A 16506-nucleotide genomic window follows, 5' to 3' on the forward strand; every position below is an offset into this window, starting at 1 on the left:
AATTTATCAACTTGGTATATTAATTAGACTATCTTCATATGACATAGTATATGATTGACAGACAATAAACATATTAAGTTGACAAAATCTAACGGAAGCTACCAACAACGATAATGATTGGATTTGAAAAAGTGGGAGGACTTGATTTTAGCTTTGAAATATGGATTAAATCTCAAACTTTGTAAAAGTATAGGGACTAATAGCACATTTTAACCAAAAAAGATCAATTAGGTTAAAATATACCATAGGTCCCTATACTAATCATAAATCTAAAATTTAATCCTGTACTTTTTTTTTAGGAATTTATTCCTCTACTTTTCAAATTTCAAAATCCAAGTCTAAATGTTAACACTATTAAATTTATTGGTATGACATTTTGAAATAAAAAATTTCACTCGATAGCAATATAACTAAAAAATAACTTTGTAATGAACAAAACGAGCTTATCAAACTGTTGAACCTAAATTTTGAAATTAAAAAATATATGGACTAAATTTTAAATTTATAAAAGAACAGATACTTTTAATATATATTAACCTCCCAATTGAAAATATCAAATCCGGGAAAAAAAATAGAAAAAGAAAACACCATCGTGGCGCAACAAATCATTGAATCATCATCTTTTCATCCTTTCCATCTTTTCTCTGTGTCTGAGCTTTGCTGTTTCCCTTCTCTCTTTTTTTTCCTCATATTTTCCAAACATAAGATTTTACTAATTAAAGAAAATAAAATACTACTGGTATTTTTTTATTTGCTCCATTTTAAAAAAAAATAATATACCATCTTAATTTTATTTTATTATTATTGTTGTTGTTGTTGTTGTTACCATGATAATTCATCTCATCTGTTAAAATGCAACCGTTTTTAATCCCTATTTTCTCCTTTGCAGTTTCAATTTTGGAAATCCCTTTATAGGGTATTTATTTTATAAAAATAATTGGCGATCCTTTCTTCTTCTTTTTTTATTGTGTGAATCAGTAATCCGTTGCCGGTCGTTGATGGGTAAGGAGGCATGGCAAACGGGGACCCTAATTTTGCTTTTGTGGTGGATGATGCTACCATGCGCCGTCTCCGGTCCCGTTAGGGTTCCATTTTGTCTCAAGGAATCAATTTCCGACGCGATCTTTGACTTCCGAGACTCCTACTGTCCCATTAACTCTGATTTCACTGAATCTATCGATTTCGTTGGTGTTACCGAGGTACCTTGGCATAATTTGTTCAATTTTATATATCTTTTCTTTTCAGGGGAATATTTATTATTTTTATTGGCTGATTTGATGCTGTATTGTGTCTATTTTGTTCTAGGCTTAGAAAATATTGTTTTTTTTTTAATTTGAAGCTATAAGCTGATAAATATGCCTTCAAGATATTGTTATTCGGAACGGATTTAGGGTTTTTCATTTTGGCTGCTTTTAGGAGTAAACTTCGCTTTAGAAACCTACAATCTCAACGTTTCTGGTAGGTTTTCAGGAAATTCCCTATAATTATGAGCTGTAAATAAGTTGATTGATTTCTTTTTTAAAATTTTATTCGTCCATATTCTGCATTTGGATATAAATTGTTTAGATAAGTAATGATCTACTGGAAATGGAGCTATGCCTACCATTAAATTTCATCAAGGTTTTATTTATTTATTTATCTTGCATTTGGTCTAATGGTACTAACATTTCTGAAATGTCAATATTAGGATTGCATTGAATTCCTAGTATTATGCTTTTTGTTTGTACAATTACTAATCACTTGCTCTTTGTCACTGCGAAGGGAGATGAGGTTTCGTTGCAAAAGGTGCTTAACATGGTCCACAAGAACAGTCATGATTACGTAGCAGTGCTTTTCTATGCATCTTGGTGCCCGTTTTCCAGGTCTTTTAGACCGACCTTCTCTATCCTTTCTTCCTCCTATCCTTCCATCCCCCATTTTGCCATCGAAGAATCAGCTGTCAGGCCAAGGTTTGTGAACAAATATTTGTCATTTGCTATTTACTTGTTATGATTGCGTGTGTATATATATATCATTATATCTTGTTAAACTAAATAGTGGTGCTTGTGATTCTTCAGCATACTCTCCAAGTATGGAGTTCATGGGTTTCCTACTCTTTTCCTTTTAAATTCTACAATGCACGTGCGCTATCTTGGAAACCGGACTTTTGAATCTCTAGGTGCATTCTATTGTGATGTCACTGGTAAGGCCTTTGTTCTGCAACTTTTGAATAATTGAATTTCCATATGTTATGTTGAATTGATTCATTTAGAAGTCTGAATAGAGATACTTTTATCCTTATGTTTTTGTCTAATGGCAATATGGCATACTTTTATTTTGTTTATCACTCTTCATTTTCGTTCTTTTTATGTTATTTCTTGAAGTTTGGTGTTTGACTTGTCTGATGCTCAATTCATCCTGCATTTGGTTGTTTTCAGTACATAAGACCATGAATTTTCTAGGATAGAAGTGAGAAGACATTTTTGAACTGTAAACTGTATTCAGTTCTTCTTATTTTTGGTGCATGTAAAATCTAGAATGTACCCATCTCATCCCCCATAGTGTTATCGCATGGGACTATTGTAGTCCTACTTCTATTCATAAGATTGCGTGATCCTACTTGGATAGGATGACAGGAAATTAGGTAAAATAAGTTCAATGAAGACAACTAACTCATCAATTGTGTATTATCCTATTACCTATACTATTATCTGTGAATCCCACAAGCCAAAGTTCAGACATTGCCTGAAGTTGTTTTTGGTTCTCTGCACGGGCGCTAATGAATTTTCAACTTCTCCCCTTCTCTCCCCCACATTGGTTGCCAATAAAACAATGCAACAATTTCCCCACCAAGTAATAATTGTTTGTGATGCTTTCATATGATGTTTTTTTTTTATTAATATTCTATATCTGCAGGCTATGAGAAACTTGCATTACCTGTTTGCTTTACCATTTAATTTATTGTGTTTCTTTTTTCTTCTTCTTGATTATTAGTGCCCGATTTTAATTTTCTGATGAGTATGTTACATGGTTCTAGGCATTAGGAAGAAGTCTCTGGATAAAGCATCAATTAACAAAATTGGACATTTGTCAAATCATGAGAAGCATAATAGCACTGAGCCAGAAAGTTGCCCATTCCCATGGGCAAGATCTCCTGAAAATTTACTAAGACAAGAGACCTATTTAGCGCTGGCTACCACTTTTGTGCTGCTTAGGTCGCTTTACCTATTGTATCCAACATTGCTTGTATTTGCTCATTTCACCTGGAGATTGCTTATTCGAAATTTGAAGTTGGGGAGTTTGTTGGAACATCCTTTGGCCTATCTAAAACGAGCAATTCAGTTGTTTAATTCCCTGAAGGAACCTTGCAAGAGAAGCAATTTGCAAGGTGCAATGAATGCTAGAGCATGGGCCTCTAAATCCCTTGCAACTGTTTCAATCGGTGACGCCAACACAAGCCGTGCTGTGCCGGTAACTGGATGCCGCTGACTCATTAGCTGGTATGGATAGGTATTTGTTTTCCCTGAAAAAGTTTGCCTGGGGCCTCTTGAAAGCAGGAGCTTTTTTTTTGTTTCATATTTTCTCAAACACCAACTTTGGTGTTTTGTTTAAATCTTTGAATCATGTTATTGTATCTTGGCTCAGTAGCTGTTAAATTTCATTTGTTAATATGATTTTAGATTACATCTTTTGCAATAAGCGGCACCGCAGCTTGTGAATAGGTCACAGAGTAGAACCAGACTGAGAACTGCAATGTATCAACTATTGGTGTAGCCTTTGTCTCCATTAAAAGCATATTTGCATTCCAAAGTAGACTTTTTCATATGGCATATTATTATTTGAAGTACAAAATGTTTTCAGGCAATACATAGAAACCCTTATCTACCTAAAGCATAAGAATTCAAACAAAGGAACTGAGCTTCACTGAGTGATGGGCTAGCATGGAATATGCCCCCATGGGGAATATTGTTCTTCATGATCTGTGAACAGAAGAATTTTCCAGAGGTAAGTACCATCAATGATAATAATGTAACCTTTAGTTTGCATTGCAAGTGACACAGAAAAGTCGAGCAATTATGAAAATGCTTTATAGAAAGTTCATGGTTCCATTACAGGTCACCTGTCAACAAATATCCATGGTGGACAAGGGCAGCAGAATGCAGAGTCTATGGAACTGGCTGGTATCTTGGTCGTGTACAGATAGCTATATTTCCCTAAAACTAGAAAAAGAATCGCGGATTTTCTGGAACTGGAAGTACGCACAGGGACATATAACTACATACAGGTTTGCTATTGTCAATGAAGTGGAAAAGCTTTTTAGCAAACTGCATTCATGCACAGTGACTGAAACCCCATTTGCTTCAAACGATGCCAAATACTTTCTGCACAAGAAATTGTATTAGAAAAACAACTAATTAACCCCATAGTTTATCAAGAGCCGCTATTTTAGAAACCTGAATAGATAATGACACTTGAGCTATACATAATTTCACTTGAAACATGTCAGCCTGATAGGTATATGGTTGACAAAATATACAACAAAACAAAGATAAGGCAGAGTCCAATATATCCCAAAATTTCAAAGTTAATATAGATAGAATAATAACATGTACAATACTAATCACTACAAAGTAAAATCTATCCGGATTGAAATTTAATTATAATTTTTATTATATTTTAATTTATAATTTCATTATTTTTGAATGGATTAAACAATTTTTATTTTAATTTTAAGGGTTAAAGTGTAATTGAAAACTTTTCATTTTGGGGTAAGGTATAATTTCACTATATATATCAATTATAGTTTTTTTATTTATAAGAGGACTATATGATTTTTTTTAGGGCCAAGGTCCTTGTGAGATGATAAGATTTATTCATCATTCATATATTATTTCTTTTACACCTCGAGACGAAATTGTTCACCATGTCTAATAGTAGATTCATTGCTAAGGCTTAAATCACTTAGTTAAAATTTACAAAGTTACAAAAAAGTACCCCAAACTGCATATTGCTCGATAATTATATTTGTATACTTTCAACAGTATTAAATATATGTAATTTGACAATTGGCACTCGCTTCCCAAAAAAAAAAATTAACATACAAAATAGAGGCTTCGCTCATATTTTTATCTTAAATACGACCACTTATAACCTCTCCTTCGACTTGAGAAGTAATTGTTATACATATAAAATTTTATCAAGTCTCATCAAGGAATCCGTTAGTCATATTCCCATATGACAACCTAAATATATAAGGTATCATTAACAAGCCCTATATATAAAATAAGACAAGGAAACAGCAGAGGGACTGCTTCTCCTCTCTTCCTCCATTATCTGGCCACCAAAACAGTCGGCTCCTTGTTCCGTCCTAAATAAGGTGAACTGACCAACACCATCGCGAGCGCTGCCTTGTTTGATCTATGCACAATAGATGAAGATTTGGGCAAAATCCAAAAAGAAATTGGACAAAATTCAAATATATTATTTTAGATTATCTTAACATCAATCAGTGTTAAATTTAGTTAATTATTTTAAGTTATCTTAACATCAATCAGTGTTAAATTTAGTTAAGTATTGTACTATCTAATTTTCTGATCCCACTGGAATCAATGTAATAATTATGAAATGATTAATAAAACCTCGAACTCTTTGTAAAATATTTAAATTTAAATTATATCCGCTTATATATTTTAAAACAACTTTGGATAATATTTAAAGAGACCTCTATATCTTTGGGTATCAAGATTAGGAGTGGCAGCATGTCGAATATCCATATATTTTTATAATAATTTGAATCCATTTATTATTCGTAGTTTATTCGAGTATTACTATCTAAATTTTTTTAAAACCTAATTCAAAAAATTCAATCATTTTTGATTTCTATATCTACAAAAATCTGAATTCAAATAAACTAAAACTCTTTCATATATACAATATGTTGTTATAGAAATGTAATTGTTGTAAACTTAAAATAAAAATAATATCGTGAATTTTGATCAAATAAAGAAAGTAAGATTATATTAAAAAAAGTAAAGTGGAAATCGATCAACAAAATTTAAAACATATAGCGGTGATTGTATTACTTTTATGTATATTTTATTTTACATTCTTTCACATTATTAGTTATGAAGTTTATAAATATAACAAGTTCAATTAATCGGTATTAGTTATCAAATTCAAGTAATCAATTTATAGTTTATGATGTTTCAAATTCATAGTAGAATATTTGATTAGGAATTTAATGATTTATTGAATTGATGTCCTTTAATTCTACTCATTGAATATTTTTTATTTAATAAAATTTGATTACTAATATTTTTGTTTGAAATTTAAACATTTTATTAAAATAATATTTTAATTTAATAAATTATAATTAATAGGCTTATTTATATGAAATAACTATAATTTTACTTAAAATTTAAGACAAAGTGTTGTTGCAAAGAACTAATTTAATGAAGAATGTACTTCATAATTATAATTGTTGTTATTATAAGTTAAAAGTTGTTATAGAGGGTTTAAATAAAACATAAAAAGTCGGTTCTACTAGAAACTTGATTATTATAGTGAAACAATGTTATAGCGGTGGTTGTTATAGAGATTGACTATATATATAAAATATATGCACATTTTATCTAATGAGTTTGGATATTTGAATCAATTTACATCCATTATTTGTATAAGTAATGTGGATTTGAGTAATGGATATTTGCATTTTTTGAATCAGCAACTGATAATAATTTTAAATTTTGAAATAAAATATAATCTAAACATGTAATATTCAAATCCACAAAAAAATAGATCGAATATCTACAAAAATTCTAATCTGCAATTCAAATTGTCATCTCTAGTTGAGGTCTTTGTAAAAATTTCAAGAGAATCTAATTGTAACCTGCAACCAGTCTTTTTTTGAAGAGGAGAATAATAATTTAAATTGACCTTGCCACTCATGAGTGTGGAGGTATTATAAATAACTCATCCCATTTGTTATTTTTTTCTTATAGAAAACTCGAACCCTTCCTCCTCTACATTCTTTCATATCATACATGCTCAAGAGTTTTTAAATCCAAACTTTGAAGCATACTATAATGGTTGTCCCTTAAGATCGAAAGGACATGTTGCTTAAAATACAACAATGAAGTATTCTCTAATGGCTCAATGTCATAGTAATATGGAGAATGATGCACTTGACGACAGAACCATTCATCTATCAAGAGATGTCGGTTTCTATCACGCTAGCCAAATTGACAATTTTACTTCCACGCCCTCATTCATCTACGCCTTGATTGAATAATGAAGACTCATATGTTTCATCTCCCATGCGATGAAATGACAATAATGCTAGAAGATGTAGCATTATTAAAGGACTTTCTAACGGACGAGCGTTTAGTAATGAGAATTTTTTTATTTCAATTCGGTTGGGGTCTTTGTTGCAGCATTCAAAACATATACCGACCATAAGTTTGATTTCAATGGGCTTCAAATTAAGTTAACATGATTAAAAAGTCGTTTCGAGCATCTTCTAGAGAATCCAACACTGAAAGATATTCAACATCATGTTAGAACTTACATCATTTGGATAATTGGAGGTATGCTGAGGCCAAAAAAGTCTGACAACTCAATTCAAAGCCATGTATCTCCTATTGTTATCTAATTTAAAATTGATTAGAACATATAGTTGGAGCTTGCAATTTTGGCTATGCAAGACACAATGCAAGGCGTATAAAATGAGAAACAAGGAAGTAAATGGTTTCCTTGTGATTTTATAATTATGAGAGTTCGGTGGACTTCGCTTATACCTTTAAAGAATCTCAATTTCTCTCTTGCTAGAAAGTAAAATTACAAGTATATGTTATAACATATTATACATTCTTATATTGGTGCTAACAACTGACATTTTAATATGTGGTTCAATCATGACCATACATGTTACTGGAAAGATGGTATCGTAAGATATGAGCATTTATTGATGTTGGACCAAATAATATGGTAATTTGCGTGTCATAATAACTTCTATTTATGAACATAAAGTTTGTTCATGATTTTGAATTTTGTATAATTATGGTGTCTTGACAAATTTGGTACAATGTCGACTTTAAGAAGTTTAACTATGTTGTAGCTAAAGGATTTGTGTGTTTAACTAGATTTGCAAGCTGTTGTATTTATTGTCAAGGAAATGGTTGTAGAACTATTATTTTAATCATACCTCTTTGCTTAATTTGGTTGTTAATTATGGAGGATGAGTTAAGTTGATAATTTTGGCAAGTTTTGGGTAATGAATATATGAGTGGGGTAGTTCGTACTTATTTTGGATAAATGTGTATCAAGTTGATAATTTGGGGATTATTTCGAGATAAATATTTGTTTTTGTACTTAATCATTACGGGGATTATTTAATTTAAATAAACTCCACAGTTTGGTTTGTTTATTAGAGTCAAGTCTTTTAATTCATAAAATTATTGATGAATTAAATTCTAAGAGTTTTTGGGATTGTTTGACTAGTAATGGTTAATTGTCAAACTACTCTCACACTCGACTTACAACCAGAAGAGATATGGGTGATTGGAAGTTATTCATTGATTACTATAACTCATTTATCATTAAATAAGAAGATATCATGATTAATCTCAATACCGAGATTGATATTACACCAAATTACACTCAAATTATTTCTTTTTATCCAATTTTTTTGGGGTTAGATGCTATTAGGCATAGGAAAATTAGATACCTAAGTGAAAGATGGTATAATTTAGGAGCTAATTTTGTAGTTAATCTAAAAATAATTAAATTATTATTTTGCATTTTTCAGAGTAAAAGAAAAAAAAAAGGGGTAAAAATGTTTACAGTTTTGTATTCAAACGAACATTTATTAATTATGCCTAGAAGTTATAAAAAGTCATTGGTCGTCGTCCCAGTCAACATCCTCATCAATCGCCAATCCAACGGTCCAAGCTTCATCACATGCACCCGCTCTTATTTTAGTATTACACCACCCTCACCCCCTCACCAAACATTTCTACTTTTCCAAGTCGTGTTTTTTGGTTTTTTCGAAGTCCTCACCAGAGAACTCAATCTGAACCGTCGATTTAATTCCCCCCATCAAACCACATCCAACGGTCAGATTCATCCCCAAAAGGCAGTTTTATTTACCTTCCTTACCCTCATCTTCTCTCCCAAAATCCGCAAAACCTAAAAGAACGAAGAGAGACAATAGAGAAAAAGTAGCGACGAACATGGAAAGAGAGCAACAAGTTTACTTGGCAAGGCTTGCTGAGCAAGCTGAACGATATGACGGTAAATCTTTTTTTTAATGCTTAAATATTCATAATAAATCTTTTGTTCTTGTATTACCTTTTGATTTTACTTTATTTTAGGTGATCTACCTGTTTGTTAATGAAATTTGATATTTTGTTTCCAATGCATGAAGGCGCACTTTTTTTTTTCATTTATTTTGTTTTTTAGCTTAAAGATCTGTATTCTTGGGGACAAGAAGAGCTTTAATTTTGATTTGATGATATACTGAAAAATGGTTATGTTTTTAGGCTGTAGATGGATAGTAAAGATAACAAGATTAGCTTATTTAGGAGCAAAAAAGTTGGATTTGGACTAACAAAAATGTATGATTTTACTTTCGTGTGAAAGTTTATGCTTGGGCTGTGCTTAGACGCTGCTGTTGAATCATACTCGTTTACATCTGTGGTACTCGTCTTATGTTTTGTTGAAATTTTAGCTCATTTGAAATCTGGTTTGTGTTGTTAAAACCCTTTTTAATGCAGAAATGGTCGAGGCCATGAAGAATGTTGCCAAGTTGGATGTTGAACTGACTGTGGAAGAGAGGAATCTGTTATCTGTGGGGTATAAGAATGTGATTGGAGCAAGAAGGGCATCATGGCGGATACTGTCTTCAATTGAACAGAAGGAGGAAGCTAAGGGTAATGAACAAAATGTGAAGAGGATAAAGGAGTATCGGCAGAGGGTTGAAGATGAGCTTTCAAAGATCTGTGATGATATACTATCCGTCATTGATAAGCATCTCATTCCATCTTCCTCGACAGGGGAATCAACTGTTTTCTATTACAAGATGTGAGGATTATCTTGCCAGTATGTTTTTATAGGCAATAGTTGTGATTATGTCCTTATTCCTTCCCTTTTATTGTTAACAGGAAAGGAGATTATTTTCGTTATTTGGCAGAATTTAAAGCAGGAGATGATCGTAAAGAAGCTGCTGACCAGTCACTTAAGGCTTACGAGGTGTGTGCAACTTACCACCCCAGTTTTCCTTCTTGTTTTTTCTCTCTTCTTACCCTTCATCAAACCGTCTATTTTGATATCGGTGTTTGTTATTGTTTTTACTGTAGGCTGCCACCACCACTGCAAATTCAGATTTGCCTCCAACTCACCCAATTAGACTTGGCCTGGCTTTAAACTTCTCTGTTTTCTACTATGAGATATTAAATTCTGCTGAGAGGTTAGAGTGCTATATATACACACGCTCATACATGTGATATCTTTGAAAATTTTCTCTTCATTGTGGACAATGATGGCAATGGTTCATTTACTGCTAATTTGAGGAACAGTTACGTGATAGCCATTGTTTCTCGAAGTTACTGATGTAAGTTCCACTTTAGCAGCTTGTTTATATCTAATGTGATACAATGGTTTGAGCAGGGCTTGCCATCTGGCTAAACAAGCTTTTGATGAGGCTATTGCTGAGCTTGATAGCCTTAATGAAGAATCTTACAAGGATAGCACCCTAATTATGCAGCTTCTCAGGGATAATCTCACCTTGTGGACCTCAGATCTGCCGGAGGAAGGAGGTAAATGCTTTGCATGTGTATTTATCTGTGATTTAGTAAGCGAATATAGGTTTATCTCGTTGAATTTTATATATTTATGCCTTCTGGAATTAGCAACTTCTATTGTCAACTACCACTGATACTTTCCTTTTTGCAAACGATATTCTAGGTGAGCAATCGAAAGTAGATGAGCCTCAGGCAGAGGTGAGAAAAAGTTAAAATTTGAGCTGTACTTATTCTTTCCTTTTGCTTTCAACAAATAAAACTTCTTTCTTTGGCTTACTAAATTTTGTTTGTTCCTATCTTTGCAGAGTTAATTCGATGGAAGAGCATTGTTCTAAAGACTGGTTTGTCGAGGTAGGAAAGAGTTTGCTGTTAGAGTGCCTTACTTTCAACTCGTAGTAATACCCAGATTTGTGACCTATGGCTTGTATCCAATTTGATGGCCAAAATGTTTGCAGACTGTGACCCTGCTTTCTCTTATGTTTAAACACGATTGAATATGTTTTTTTTTCTCTTATTGTGTTTTCAGTTTTTGTGTTGTCTTTTAGCGATGTGTGATTCTTTGCTTTCACTTCAATCACCCAGTTGTGCTTGAGCCTTTGCTTGGAATTTGGGCCATAGCATGAAGGTCCAGTTTTTCTTTTTAATGCTGCTTCCTAGAGTGTGGGAGTTGGTTTATTTATGCATCCAGAACGAAGTCTTCAGGAAATCCTTACTTAGATCTCAAACCCATGGTATCTAAGGGAGAGGCAAGTTCCAAATCCAATATTGTAGTTACTCTTTAGCCAATTGTTGCTAAAACAAAACTTCTCTCATCAAATTGATGCGGGCTGGGTGAAATTTTATATAAATATTCCGACCCTTTTATCAACAATCTGGCTTTGCCTCTGTATGCATGACTTGATGGATTTTCTCTTGCTCCATCACATACTTCTACGGATGGAGATCAACAAATTGAGAATCTTGATTATGTTGTCTGTTTTTGTCGAGACCAATTAATACAGCATGCAATCATGCCTTTTGTGATCCGACGTTTGTCGTCGTAGCTCCCACCACCAAACTTGCATGGGACTCCCCGCACCATCTATGCAAATACAGTAGCCGCCCCACTTAATCTCGTCTGCTATCAAGTATGCAAACAAATTAGGTCAGACAACTAATGTTTGCCGACCGCAATCTCACAATCATTTTGAGGTCAAGCCCAATTTTATCTCTGCTACACCTGCTATACCCAACCAAGGTGCTTCTCATCATGTAAAATTACTTTAAAAGTACATTTTCTTATATTGTCTTCGTAAAAAAAAAATTTACTACATAAAGGTTAAGGGTTTATAACATTTTCTTTTACCGATAAATGAATGTGTTTTTCTTTTAAATTAATTTCATCTATTTTCTCAAACAATAAACTAAGACTAGGGAAGAGAAGCAAGACCCCTTTTTCCATCAAAGTGACAAAAGGAAAAAAATTAATTGCTATAGCTTAAAGGCAAACTTGACCAAAATAATGAAAAAATGATAAAATTATTATTAAAGTAATATTCTCTCTATGTATAATGTAATAGACAAAATGTTAGTCCGATAACTCAAATTTTGTGTCAACAATTCTCTTTACCTAAATATTAAAAATTGAAGAATTTAACTCATTATTTTATTATTATTATTATTTTATTTTGGTTTACGTAAAATATATCAATCATTAAAAACAAAGAATTTGGCAAACTATATATAAGATTAGCTAAGGAATAAGTGGTATAACATTTCCCCTACATTACCAAATCTTGGCCCTATTGGTGTCAGCTCAAGGTTAACCAACCAATTACCAACCCCCAAACCCCTACATCTCAGCCTTCTAATCTTGTTTAGAACATACGTTACACTCTAAGAACATGTTTATGAAATCTGAAAAATTGACCGAGAGAGTACTAAACAACTTTCTTTTTTTTGACACAAAATTTGAGATGTTCAATAACTTTGCCACTCCAATTATGACTATTATTATTTTTATTACCGTTGCTTCATGAGTTTTACCCCTCCTATCATGGAAATGAAGGCAATTTTTTTGCAAATTCAATGGGTCTACCAATAAATGTAGTTATGTCCAATTCCTTCCTATAATTATCCTTACCCCTAGTGAAGATAATAACCATTGAATTCAATAATGAATGCCTTGAATAACCGGCTGAAGGTAGAATTGAAGCAAAGGAACCAACATTGCAGATAAAAAGACCTTAATTCAGGTAATACTAAGAGCCAAACTTGACAAAATATCTCGAGATCGATTTCCCAATCGGGGTGTTTCATGGTAACTACATTGAACCACAGTATGGAAATTCCTCTGGTCATGGAAATTCCTCTGGTCACGATCAAAGCCAACTTCATCTATACACCACATAACAATATACATTCAATTCCTAATCACCTTCATAAAGAAATCAAACAATATCAAACATCTGAACCTAATCGATAAAAACGAATTTACATGGGGTGATAATCCTATATTTTGTTCTTTTTGTGAAGTGCAACCCTTAATCCCCGTAGTGCTTGGTATGTATTTTCATGTTGGTTTGATTCACAAATTGACCGTGTAAACAAACTCTTATTTCAGGTGTATACTGCAAATCTCATCTAAACAGTTCTATCCTCTAAATCTAACGACAACACAAGATATGTCATCTTTACTGTCTCTTTTAACCGCTTCTGCAATTAGTTGTTTCGAAGCCTTCTGTGGGTCTTTAAACTTTTTTGCAATATCAACGGCCTCTTGATTACTCATCACCTGGATTAAGCATATGCAAAAGGAAAAATAAATCCTATAAAACTATTTCCAGCTCAATAAGGAGACATCAAGGTAAAATGTTTTTACCTTCCAAAGACCATCACTTGCAAGAATTAAAATATCTGTATCGTTATCTATGTCGGTCCATTGAATGTCGGGATCTGATCGTAGATGCGATTTAAGACTCTTGTCACCGAAAGCACGTGAAACTGCCAGTTGTCCATTAACTCTAGGAACATCTCCTGATAGCATGCACAAATAGCAAATTTAACAAATCATATTAGCAAATTAGAAATGCAGGGTTGTACTTTACGCAAGGAATATGATGGATATAAATCAACCAAATTAGAACCAAGACCTTAGTACCACTCAATAGTAGAAACCTAAAGTTTTCAGGCATCGATTTCTTTCTTAGTATCTTCACCATACAGGGCCAACAAACAAGAATCAAAATGATAAAACATATACAACATAATGGCGATTGGCAGTTTCCTTTTTGGTTGGCAATACCTAGATTCTGAATGCAATGGAACAGGGCATTTCAAACTTTTAGTGGCTTTAACATGACTGATGCATTTGTACTTCATAACCAACATAAAGACACAACAAGAAACAGAAACATAAAACAGAGTGCAGAACTTCACCAGTGATTTATATGTGAAAAAGGAAAGACAAAACACTTTATGGTTTACTACAAGGTTAGAAAAGCTGACAGAGATGATCTCTTCCTATGATTGCAAAGAGGCTAAGAGCTAAATACAAGTATTAAGTATTAGAAGCTGCAAGACCACTTAAAAACACTCAGCAGATATGACCAAAAACATTCGTTGAGTTAGTAACATATATGAGTAGATGTGAACGAGCTCAAAGAATTAACTTCTAAAAACTGGAAGCAGTAGAAGACCTGGCATATTTGAGACGAATCCACCTCTGTTCTCAATGCTGCCTCGTTCAGTATTGGGTTCATGATCTGTTGTCATCTGTATTGCTTGACCCCCTCTAGAAAGAACAGCACGTGAATCTCCTACATTTGCCACCCATAGTTTTATTCCATTTATCAATATTGCAGTTACAGCAGTGGATCCACCACGACCCAAGTCTGAGCTTTGTGAAAGAATTGCCTGATCTGTTTTCTCATAAGCTTTGGAGATGGCTCTAGAGGGGTCAACCCAAAACTCTTCCTATAATAAGTGAGAAAATGTAAGCATGTGATGTCTTAAAAATAATAAAAGCAAACTATTTGAAAACGATATGGCACATCCGACCTCCTTTAGGATATTGGCAAATAAATGCTTCTGTAGATAGGATGGTATAGTATCTCCCAAATGACCATCGTAGATAGCAAAAAGCCCTAATTCGTGCTGTTGAATCTGCATGAACTTTGCCACATGATAATCCTCCATAGGATGATTAGCTTTCCCTTTTACTAGGCTGAAACCAAACTTTATCACACCCTCATAGCTTTTCCCCTTACCAGAACTCGAATACGGACGCCCTTCTCCAAGCTAAAATGACAAAATGAGAACAATAAATCTCATTGTGAACCACACATAGCCACATTGCATAAAAGCAACCTCATACTAATCCAGTTTTCAAAACCTTCAGTAATATTATCTTACGGAGAAAAAACATATTGATGACTCAAATCTAACATGAATAACCAAATCTTCATAATAAGCAGAATTATAGTAGAAACTTGGTATGAACACAAATTCATAAACTCCTAATTAGCACACACAAGAAACCTATTGAAATCAAGCAAGGAAACCTAAAAACTAACCACACAACCAAGATCCATAAACAACTAAAAGCTTGGTCACAATTAATTTAAGTTTTATTTACCAAAAAAAAAAAAAACATGGGATCATCATGAAAACTCTTAAAAACAGAAATATGGTTTACCTGAGATGAACTAAAGCAGCACAGTCGATCCATAGAAAACAAAATTCTACAAAACCTCTAATTTGACTTCACTAATTTCTCTTCAGCATCAAATTCTCGGTCACCTCTTTTTCCAAACTCAAACTCTGAAGCATCAAAAACCCCAAAAAATATATCTATCATTAAAGGAAAACCCCCTTCAAACCACAACCCTAAACTCTAAAACCCTGAAAGCCACAAAAAACAGAAGCAAAAAAACAAACTCTGGGTATTAAAGAATCACCGTGAAAAAGATCAATTCAAAGGCCAAAATATGGCCTTGCTTCTTCTGCTTCTAGGTGAAGCTGCTTGTATCATCTAAAAAAGCTCTGTTTTTTTTTTTTTCCTTCTTTTCTTCTTCCACTTGTTTGTAGCTCTTCTTCTTCCTCTTCTTCTTGTTATAAGGAGCTTTTATTAGTTTGCACAAGCAATTGAATAAACAAAAAAAAGGAAGGGGAAAAAAAAAAGCGAGAGAGAGAGGGTGGGTGGACTCAAGAGGGGAACATTTTTGAAGCTTTTTTTGTGAAAGGGTAAAAATAATACTACCTTTATAATATTATAAATGAAAAAAGCTTGGCAAGATGGAATCAAGCTTTTGGATATATGATTACATGTTTAAGGAGTCTTCTCCTTCTTCTTCTTCTTCTATGACACCAAATAGTTTTCTGAGATATTAAAGTAAAGAAATTTTTTAATTAGTATTAAAAAAAGTTTTTATTTTATCTAAGAATTTGATTTAATTTGGTTGAATATGTTTTAGGATTATGGATGTAATAATTTCTTTTTGGTGCTGCCAATAAAACCAGACTTCTTTGTGTTTGACTTTGCTGTTTTAGTCTGGTTTTCCACTTTTCCTTGTTTGGCACTTCATTTGTCTCTGCCCCATCTTTTCTCATTCTTCCGCGTTTCTTTTTTACCACTGCCAAACAGGGGATAAGTATATACCCTTTGTAGATTATTAGCCTGTCAAATGGTCTACCTATGAACTTACTCCCTGTACTTTTCAGAATTTTAAAATTTAGTCCTTCTATGTAT

The 16506-nt window shown here is 33.0% G+C and overlaps 4 protein-coding genes across 7 annotated transcripts; 3 read left to right on the forward strand and 1 right to left on the reverse strand.

The window, feature by feature from the left end:
* The first annotated feature begins 566 nt into the window (after window positions 1–566).
* On the forward strand, window positions 567–3789 carry LOC105773363 (5'-adenylylsulfate reductase-like 4). Its single transcript, XM_052632693.1, has 5 exons — window positions 567–739; window positions 979–1199; window positions 1762–1949; window positions 2058–2182; window positions 3017–3789. Exons 2-5 carry the CDS (start codon window positions 999–1001, stop codon window positions 3466–3468), a joined length of 966 nt encoding a protein of 321 aa, XP_052488653.1. The 5' UTR covers window positions 567–739; window positions 979–998; the 3' UTR covers window positions 3469–3789.
* Window positions 3790–3835: 46 nt separating this feature from the next.
* On the forward strand, window positions 3836–4544 carry LOC128041907 (uncharacterized). The gene is made up of 2 exons (XM_052632694.1): window positions 3836–3984; window positions 4095–4544. Exons 1-2 carry the CDS (start codon window positions 3928–3930, stop codon window positions 4380–4382), a joined length of 345 nt encoding a protein of 114 aa, XP_052488654.1. The 5' UTR covers window positions 3836–3927; the 3' UTR covers window positions 4383–4544.
* Window positions 4545–9011: 4467 nt separating this feature from the next.
* Window positions 9012–11649, forward strand: LOC105773547 (14-3-3 protein 7). Of its 3 annotated transcripts, none has more exons than XM_052632678.1 (8): window positions 9012–9270; window positions 9753–10059; window positions 10140–10227; window positions 10335–10444; window positions 10645–10793; window positions 10942–10976; window positions 11084–11129; window positions 11305–11649. In XM_052632678.1, the coding sequence occupies exons 1-7, from the start codon at window positions 9210–9212 to the stop codon at window positions 11087–11089; spliced, it is 756 nt and encodes a 251-aa protein (XP_052488638.1). In that variant the 5' UTR covers window positions 9012–9209; the 3' UTR covers window positions 11090–11129; window positions 11305–11649. The 3 variants fall into 3 exon arrangements, with proteins under 3 accessions (XP_052488638.1, XP_052488639.1, XP_012450990.1); XM_052632679.1 differs by having other exon boundaries at window positions 11361–11649; XM_012595536.2 differs by having other exon boundaries at window positions 9013–9270; window positions 11084–11322.
* A 1382-nt stretch (window positions 11650–13031) lies between these two features.
* LOC105773903 (probable protein phosphatase 2C 9) lies at window positions 13032–16190 on the reverse strand. 2 transcript variants are annotated; one of them, XM_012596099.2, is made up of 6 exons: window positions 15716–16190; window positions 15454–15578; window positions 14817–15056; window positions 14456–14732; window positions 13639–13793; window positions 13032–13551 (listed from the first exon to the last, which is right to left on the reverse strand). In XM_012596099.2, the coding sequence occupies exons 2-6, from the start codon at window positions 15484–15486 to the stop codon at window positions 13411–13413; spliced, it is 846 nt and encodes a 281-aa protein (XP_012451553.1). In that variant the 5' UTR covers window positions 15487–15578; window positions 15716–16190; the 3' UTR covers window positions 13032–13410. The 2 variants fall into 2 exon arrangements, with proteins under 2 accessions (XP_012451553.1, XP_012451554.1); XM_012596100.2 differs by lacking the exon at window positions 15454–15578 and having other exon boundaries at window positions 15716–16186.
* Between the last annotated feature and the right edge of the window lie 316 nt (window positions 16191–16506).

Source organism: Gossypium raimondii, chromosome 6 (assembly GCF_025698545.1).
Source record: "Gossypium raimondii isolate GPD5lz chromosome 6, ASM2569854v1, whole genome shotgun sequence".
Taxonomy (NCBI): domain Eukaryota; kingdom Viridiplantae; phylum Streptophyta; class Magnoliopsida; order Malvales; family Malvaceae; genus Gossypium; species Gossypium raimondii.

Bases quoted from the DNA above. Each gene is read 5' to 3' on its own strand.
- LOC105773363 (XM_052632693.1), top strand. From the start codon at position 999: ATGGGTAAGGAGGCATGGCAAACGGGGACCCTAATTTTGCTTTTGTGG. The intron at 1,950-2,057 runs GTTTGTGAACAA...GTGATTCTTCAG, and splicing joins GAATCAGCTGTCAGGCCAAG to CATACTCTCCAAGTATGGAG. The intron at 2,183-3,016 runs GTAAGGCCTTTG...ACATGGTTCTAG, and splicing joins ATTCTATTGTGATGTCACTG to GCATTAGGAAGAAGTCTCTG.
- LOC128041907 (XM_052632694.1), top strand. From the start codon at position 3,928: ATGCCCCCATGGGGAATATTGTTCTTCATGATCTGTGAACAGAAGAAT. The intron at 3,985-4,094 runs GTAAGTACCATC...GTTCCATTACAG, and splicing joins AACAGAAGAATTTTCCAGAG to GTCACCTGTCAACAAATATC.
- LOC105773547 (XM_052632678.1), top strand. From the start codon at position 9,210: ATGGAAAGAGAGCAACAAGTTTACTTGGCAAGGCTTGCTGAGCAAGCT. The intron at 10,445-10,644 runs GTTAGAGTGCTA...TGGTTTGAGCAG, and splicing joins ATATTAAATTCTGCTGAGAG to GGCTTGCCATCTGGCTAAAC. The intron at 10,794-10,941 runs GTAAATGCTTTG...ACGATATTCTAG, and splicing joins AGATCTGCCGGAGGAAGGAG to GTGAGCAATCGAAAGTAGAT.
- LOC105773903 (XM_012596099.2), bottom strand. From the start codon at position 15,486: ATGGATCGACTGTGCTGCTTTAGTTCATCTCAG. The intron at 15,057-15,453 runs GTAAACCATATT...TTGTCATTTTAG, and splicing joins GCTGCTTTAGTTCATCTCAG to CTTGGAGAAGGGCGTCCGTA. The intron at 13,552-13,638 runs GTAAAAACATTT...TGCTTAATCCAG, and splicing joins CAAGTGATGGTCTTTGGAAG to GTGATGAGTAATCAAGAGGC.